At 43.1% G+C, this 7,423-nt stretch overlaps 1 protein-coding gene across 4 annotated transcripts in view; it reads left to right on the top strand.

The window, feature by feature from the left end:
* Positions 1-7,423, top strand: part of si:dkey-24l11.2 (uncharacterized protein LOC100034462 homolog) — a 44,169-nt gene that overhangs the window by 8,575 nt on the left and 28,171 nt on the right. For all 4 annotated transcript variants that reach the window (XM_043680565.1, XM_043680567.1, XM_043680564.1 and 1 more), the window contains exons 3-6: positions 1,324-1,383; positions 2,573-2,625; positions 4,501-4,645; positions 5,942-6,315. In XM_043680565.1, coding sequence (XP_043536500.1) covers positions 1,324-1,383; positions 2,573-2,625; positions 4,501-4,645; positions 5,942-6,315 — 632 coding nt within the window. The remainder of the gene's footprint in view (positions 1-1,323; positions 1,384-2,572; positions 2,626-4,500; positions 4,646-5,941; positions 6,316-7,423) is intronic.

The following is a 7,423-nucleotide window of genomic DNA, read 5'->3' as shown; positions in this document are numbered from 1 at the left end:
TTTCACAGGAGGCTCCCAAGCACTGAGGATGTCACCTAGACTGGGGACGAAACGTCTGCAACACAAATTCCCAGCTCGGCGAACAGAACCACAACAACGAGCACCCGAGCTACAAATCTTCTCACAAACTTTAAAGTTTTGCCTCACAAGTCTATCATATGGCACTTCAAGTACCTTCTGGAAGTACCAGGTATGTCACAGTGATATCGTAACCTTCATCAGCCCTCTTTTACCTCATCAAAAATGTCAAACACGATTTTGTCTTATCAATCCAAGCTGGCTATTTTTAACTAAGCTGCATTTGTTCATTGAGACTATTAGTTTAGTTCAGAATCCTGATTTCTACCATCTTCCCCTCTCCAAGGTTAAACTGATTAGCCTGAAGTTTCTGGGCTTGGTTTTGAACATGGATCTCCTTCACGCTTTTTACAGTCTTGGATGGTAGCTCCTAAATGTTCCAGCTCTGTGTTTAAGTTTCAGTTCACTGTCTGTATATTCATGGCCCTGTCTAAAGTGTCTCCAGCACTTTGTGTACCCTCCCTTTTAATATTGAGGTGCCAACTCTTGATGACGCTAATGCACCAACAGTATAGAACAGTGATGGTGTTAGTAACTTTCTGCCAGCTGCTAGAACTTCATGCTGATTTCGGTGAGGTCTGTGGCTCCTTGCCTGGCCTGGAGGTTGCTTGTGTAAAACCTGGGCCCTTCATTGAGCTCTCGTTCCTTATCAGTGACCTCATCCTACTCTTCAAATGTTGCCTCACCTCTTACTCGCCCTGTCTGCTGCTGAACGTTGAGTTCCAGTATTCTCTTTGATCAGGCCCTTACTTCTCATAATCTCCACAGTCCAAGATTCCCCTTCCCCTACACTGTCTCCCACTTCTTTAAAAAAAAAACCCACATTTGGTCATCTTTCAGTTCCACTTCCTCTCTACCATAACCCTGCCCCACCTATTTTGTTCTTGTCCCAACCGCTCGCTCCTTGTTCTTATTTCACTTTGCAGCTGCAGCCTTCTCTTCAAGGACTTTTTCTCCAAACATCCATCTTCAATTCACACTTGCCCACTCTCCTGAGTCACCTTACTCTCTCGACCGCATCATTGCTACTCAGGACCTCCACTTTGAAATCCTCACCCTCTGTAACACTCTTCTAAAACCACTTCAGCTTTAAGAAGCTCCTAATAGTCTGACGCCTTACTAAATCTAGAATTTCCCCATCATCACCCAGATGCCCCCACCTTCTCTGAAATGCTGTCATCTGTTGATTTTGTTACTTACCTGACATTGTAAAACCTGGTTCTTGTTTGTCTTTATCTGTTGCAGCCGTTTGATTTGAAGGAGATGGATATTCAGATCTGCTTCCCAGATGAATACCCTTTGGAGGTAAGAGGTAATAATCCTCCCTGCACAATTGTTTCTTTGTTCGATGTCAGTTTGTTTGCACAAGTATTGCATGTGTTTAGGCTGAGTAAGAGAAAACCAATCTGACCGAAGAGGTTTTAAAATAAGGTTGTAACAGCAATTAGACAGCTGCATTCCTCTGGTTACTGCTGGTGTCTTAATTCTCTTCCCGTGCTGTCAATGTGCTCCATGTTGACTGTGCAAATGGGCAAAAAGAGGTCGTCAAGTTAGAATTCACAATTGGCAACTAAAAACACACATGCGTTAAAATTTCAGCAGTGGTAACATCTCACTTTTCAAAACAATTTATGGCCTCCCTTCTCACTAACTCTGTGCATTTCTCCCATCTCCACAGCACTCTGAACTTCTCCAGTTCCAATCTGTTGCACATCAGGTCAACTGTGATCTCAGTGAATGGCAAAGCAGGCTTGAAGGACCATATGGCCTGTTTCCCCCTAATTCGTATGTTTGTTTCCCCAGTTTTCATCACTCCATTATTGATGGCTATTCTATCAATTACTAGCTTCCGAGCTCTGAATTCCACCCCCTCGAACCTGTCTGACTCTCCACTTCTCTCTCCAGTCCTTTGAGGCGCACCTTAAAGTGTTTTCTTTGACTAATCTTATGTTTTGGACAGGTGGGGTGTTGTGTCTGTGCGCGTGCCTGTGTGTGTGTGCGCGGCCTGTGACAATTGCCAGTTGGAGCTTGTGACCTCACTGGGAGTCCTCATTCTCACTTTTAGAAGCTCTGGCCTAAATTGAACAACTTTTCCCCTTGCCTAGGCAACAGACAAATGAGTGGAAAGACAGATGGCCTGAAGATCTATTCCCAGTCCCCCATTCCTATGTTTGTAACAATATCCTTGTCAATAACTGACACCAACTCACCAGTCTGGATCAGAGTGCATCTGATACAGGAAATGGAAGGGGAACACCATAAGTTAAAGGCTGTTATGATGCATTGTGAGAAATTGCTTGATGTCAACAAGTGTTGAGTTTTGACTTCTAACCTGTATGCATAGTACGTGGTTCTGGAAAATCCCAGATACTGAAGTGTTTCTCCACTGATATTTCATACTGCGAGAATGGGAAGTAGTATCCCTAATAAATGTTAGTTTTCCCATCTGTCGCACTTGGATACGTGAACCTTTGTGTTTTTCTCTAATTCTAAGGTGTTCACTGTGGAAATCCCTGAGGATCAGGAGCTACCAGTGTCTATGGGAAGGTAAGAAAGGAAATCGAGGAAAAGATGAACTCTCCCACCTGGCATAATGATGTTGACTGGATGTTCACTGTGTTTAAATTTCCACTGTCTCCAAAGACCAGTTGAAATTGAACCTATATGATTGATTCAAAACTTGGGCTGGGAATCGACATATAGGAATGAAAGCAATATTTTTAATTATGTAACAGCAGAAGATTTGGCAGCACTGAATTCTGTGCAGTGTATTGTGTTGAATATGAACCTTTGCATCTGGGAGATTTTTCTCCCTTTCTTTGTCCTCTGCGCCTACAACCTACTCTCGCACAGTGCTATTCCATCTGTGTCTATGGCTCAGGGACCCTGATTGCCTCTCCCTTTGTCCAGGATTCCATTTGGTTTCTCTCTCAGAATAACAAAGAAGTCAGGGTATGGGCATCAGCTCATATCCCATAGTTACTGAGAAGAGCAATTGGGCATCTTAGTTATCAAATTCAATGTTACTTTGCAGGCCTGTAGTTTCATGGTTTAAGCATGTAGCAGTGGAGAAGTGTTCCTGTTCAATCTTCAATGTAAGAGGGATTGTAAGGATGTAACTCTTGTTGGTATACTCTCCTTCAGTTAGGTGTGAATTGTCATTTTCTCCTTCAGTAAAATTATTAGCTGTTAGTACTGATGGTAGGGTGAAAAGCATCCCAGTGTTGTTAGGTTCTAGTGTAACTCTGAAGACATTTGGAGATGACTGCCTCCTGTGCCTAGCTCTCGTTAATCAATAATTAGAGGGCTGTGTAATGGTGCATTGGTAAAGTTGTTAAAAGTACACAGGCAATGGACAATGTGATAAAATGTCACCAGTCTGAAACATTACCTCAGTTTCTCTCCACAAATGCTGCTTGATTTGCTGAGTTTTTCTGTCAGTTGTAAGGTTTTGTTCTTTCCTCACAGTTCCAGCATCTGCAGTAGTCTGCTCTGAGGTAGAATTCATTTGATTTAACACACAGTGCTGCACATTACCAAAGAACTGTCCCCTCCATGCACAAAGTAGCAGATAGGTCTCCTTAAATTTAGCAAATGACAAGGCAATCTCTTGACTCTGAAGATCTACGCTTCCTAAATGACATTTTAAAAAATTGCTTGATTATGGATTGGGAACCCCAAGAGATTGCTGGAACACTGCAGTAGTAGACAGAGAGTCTATAAGGCCGGGTCCTGTCAATAAAGCTACAGTCAAGGAAAAGAACTGTGCCTTGATTTGTACTTTAACATCTGGCTGGAGCTCCTGGAGATCTGTAAAAATCATTCTGGAAGCCTATCCCAGTTTGATGTGTCCCTGGTGTTTTATTGAGTTGCAACATCTCTCTCCCAAATCAGGAGGATAATGTGGAGACAGAAAAGTACTGATTAGGATGAACAGTGAAGTAAATCTGTCACTTCTCCCTCACTCACCTGTGCCTTCCCAGAAGAGTGAAGAGAATAGAGTTTAAATCTGATTTTTTTTTAGATTAGATTCATTACAGTATGGGAACAGGCCCTTCGGCCCAACAAGTCCACAGCAACCTTCTGAAGAGTGACCCATCCAGGCCCATTCCCCTATCCTATTTGTACCCCTGACTAATGCACCTAACACTATCGGCAATGTAGCATGGTCAATCCACCCTAACCTGCACATCTTTGGATTGTGGGAGGAAATCCGAGCACCCAGAGGGAACCCACACAGACACTGGGAGAATGTGCAAACTCCACACAGATATTCACCCGAGGCAGGAATCGAACCCAGGTCTCTAGTGCTGTGAGGGCTATTTTGTAACTCAAGTTATATGTTGTCATTCTGTTATTTCCTGTTTCTGAGCTCTGTCTTGTAATTTTACATCAGTAAGATCACTCTCCTATTTAATTCAGGCATGTGTGTACGGCCTCAGAGGAGTGGCTACGGGCAAAGCATGCCACCAACCGGTTGATGGGGAAGTTGGAGCTGCTGTTTCGTCCATACTTGCGATGGCTGGACCGCAACATGGAGAAGCTGTTCACCGAGGGAGCTAGACAGGTAAAACAAATCTACCCGTTCAATCATAGTAACGTTGTGCACTGTAATATTGTGCCTAGCTTTGACTAGATTCTGCGCCATCAAGTAGAAACTTCAGTAGGCATTGAGTGGGATTACTTTTCCCGTTCGTTTCCCCTGAAGTTTTAAAAATTCAAAGGACCAATATTATTATGTTCTGAGCTGAGGTAATAGGAAAAGCAACGGTTTTCCACTATATAACAACTAATTGAAGTTATCTTATGAACAAATATCAGAAATTAAAAGTAACAACTCAAAGATATTAAAGCTCATTGAAGGATCATCCTGTCCAGTGGACATGGGTATTGGTGCTTCCTTAGTTAATGTCCTTTCACGAGACCCTTAAATAAACTGCAAAAACAGCTAATTTGTTTCTTAATTTAGTAGCCTTGCAGAATGCTTTTTCTCTCTGATATCTTAAGGTGTATTGTTTCTGGAGCTTTTACCTCCAAGCTGGTCAGAACTTCTTTTCTTCTGTCCTAACTGTTTTGGAAATTGCTCAACTATGCTACTGCTCTTCCTGGTTTTTTCTGTCTGAATGACGTGCTTCTCTCTCTCTGAAAGAAGCCTGCCAGTTCCCTGACCTTCTCTATGTTTCTCTCTTGCTTTCTAAAAGGAAATGTGGTTCATTCTCTGTCTCCATGTGTCATGAACACCTTGTTGCTAGGCGACAGCCCAATTTCTTTCCCTCCGCTACCCCTCTTTGTCTAAAGCATTGAACTATTCACCTCAAGGTGTTTTGTTTAAAAGCATCGTTTAAACAATTTTTCAGACAACCTTTCACCGTGTTCAAATCCAAATTGAAACTAAAATGATGTCACTCCTTAACATACACAATATGGAAATCTAAATTAAGCTTGAAGCTAAACATGGTTCTGTTAAATTTAGAACCCGTGTTTCCAAATAATAATAATAATAACAACCATCATAACAATATTATTTCAGTGTCATCAGTACCATTCTCGCCTCTTGTGCCAAAACATCATGAGCTCAAGTTCCACTCTTGAGATGTGAGCACCAAATCAAAGCTGTATGAGGGGTCAGACTGAGGAGTTGCTATGCTGATGGAGGTGCTGTCCTTCAGATTGCTTGTTAAGTTTTTCCTGCGTAGAGAAAGATCCCATGGCAATGTTTCAAAGAAGAGCAAGGGAGTTCTCCCCAGTGTGTTGGCCAATCACTGAAGATGACTAATTTGCTGCTTGTGGAATCTAACTGTGCACAATTTGTTATTTCCCATTCTAACTCTGATTAAACTTAATTTTCCTTTGCCCTTTCCAGATAAAGAGGGAATTAGACACAGAGAGAGCTGGGATACACATTGTTCCCTACCAGCAGCTACGGGCACGTTTACCTGGTGCTTCGCAAACAACCGAGACATCTGCAGGCCCTCGGAAGGAGGATGCCAGTGAGGAGTTGTCCCAGAAGCTGCAGGAGGTCAAGGTGACAGAATCGGAAAGTCCCGAAATGAGTGGCACAGGGAGTGAGATCAGCACCAGTGAGGAGGAAGACGATTGTTCGAGGACTGGCTCGCCATCTGGTGACCCTCCGATCCCATGTAAGGGCACTGCCATGCGGCTTGTTGGCCTAGAGCTGGGGGAAGAGACGGCAACACTGTCAGCCCAGCAGATCACCGTGTCACTGAAGTGCATCAGGTACGATTAATCCACGATGTGTGTTCATGTTAAGTAATTAGAACAGTAGTGTCAACACTATGTCCTAGAGACACAAAAACAAATAATAAGGGCAGAACTAGGCCTTTAGGCCCTCAACCCTGCTCCACCATTCAACAAGATCATATATGTTCAGCCCAGGTTTCAACTCCTTTCGTTGTGCTGGCTCAGCATAGCTTGGAAACGTAGAGAGTAGGAGTAGGCCATTCAGCCCATCGAGCTGTTGTGGTTTTCAATATGATCATGCTGATCATCCAACTCAGTAACCTGTTCCCATTTTCTCCCCACATCCTCTGATCTCTAGCCCTAAAAAAAAATGTTTCGGACTCAACTGTTTTCAGTGACAGAGAATTCTACAGATGCCTCACTCTAGATGAAGAAATTTCTCCTCATTTCACTCCTAAATGGCCTACTCCAGACCCTTAGACTGTAACCCCTGCTTCTGGACTCCTCAGTCACACGGAATATCCTTCATGCCTTTATCCTGACTAGTCCTGTCAGAATTCTATCAATTTCTTTAAAATTTCCTAAACTCCAGTGAATATAGTCCTCATTGATCCAGTCTCTCTTCATACATTGTGCGGGCTTTGTAACTGGTGTACAAGGACATCTCATTACATCGCCCCTTTTTCCTAGTCTCACTATTCAGGTAATCTGCCTTTCTGTTTTTGCTACCAAAGTGGATATATCATATTTATCCACATTATACTTAATCTGCCATGCGTTTGCTAACTCACTCAATATGTCCAAACCACATTGAAGCACCTCTGCATCTTCTGTTGTTATTCCTCCTACCCAGCTTTGTGTTATAGAACATAGAAGAATACAGCGCAGTACAGGCCCTTTGGCCCTCGATGTTGCGCCGATCCAAGCCCACCTAACCTACACTAGCCCACTATCCTCCATATGCCTATCCAATGCCTGCTTAAATGCCCATAATGAAGGAGAGTCCACCACTGCTACTGGCAGGGCATTCCATGAACTCACGACTCACTGAGTAAAGAATCTACCCCTAACATCTGCCCTATCCCAACCACCCCTTAATTTAAAGCTATGCCCCCTCGTAACAGCTGACTCCATACGTGGAAAA

The sequence above is a fragment of the Chiloscyllium plagiosum genome, chromosome 40, assembly GCF_004010195.1.
Source record: "Chiloscyllium plagiosum isolate BGI_BamShark_2017 chromosome 40, ASM401019v2, whole genome shotgun sequence".
NCBI lineage: Eukaryota > Metazoa > Chordata > Chondrichthyes > Orectolobiformes > Hemiscylliidae > Chiloscyllium > Chiloscyllium plagiosum.
This window is presented reverse-complemented; position numbering and strand designations above follow the sequence as displayed.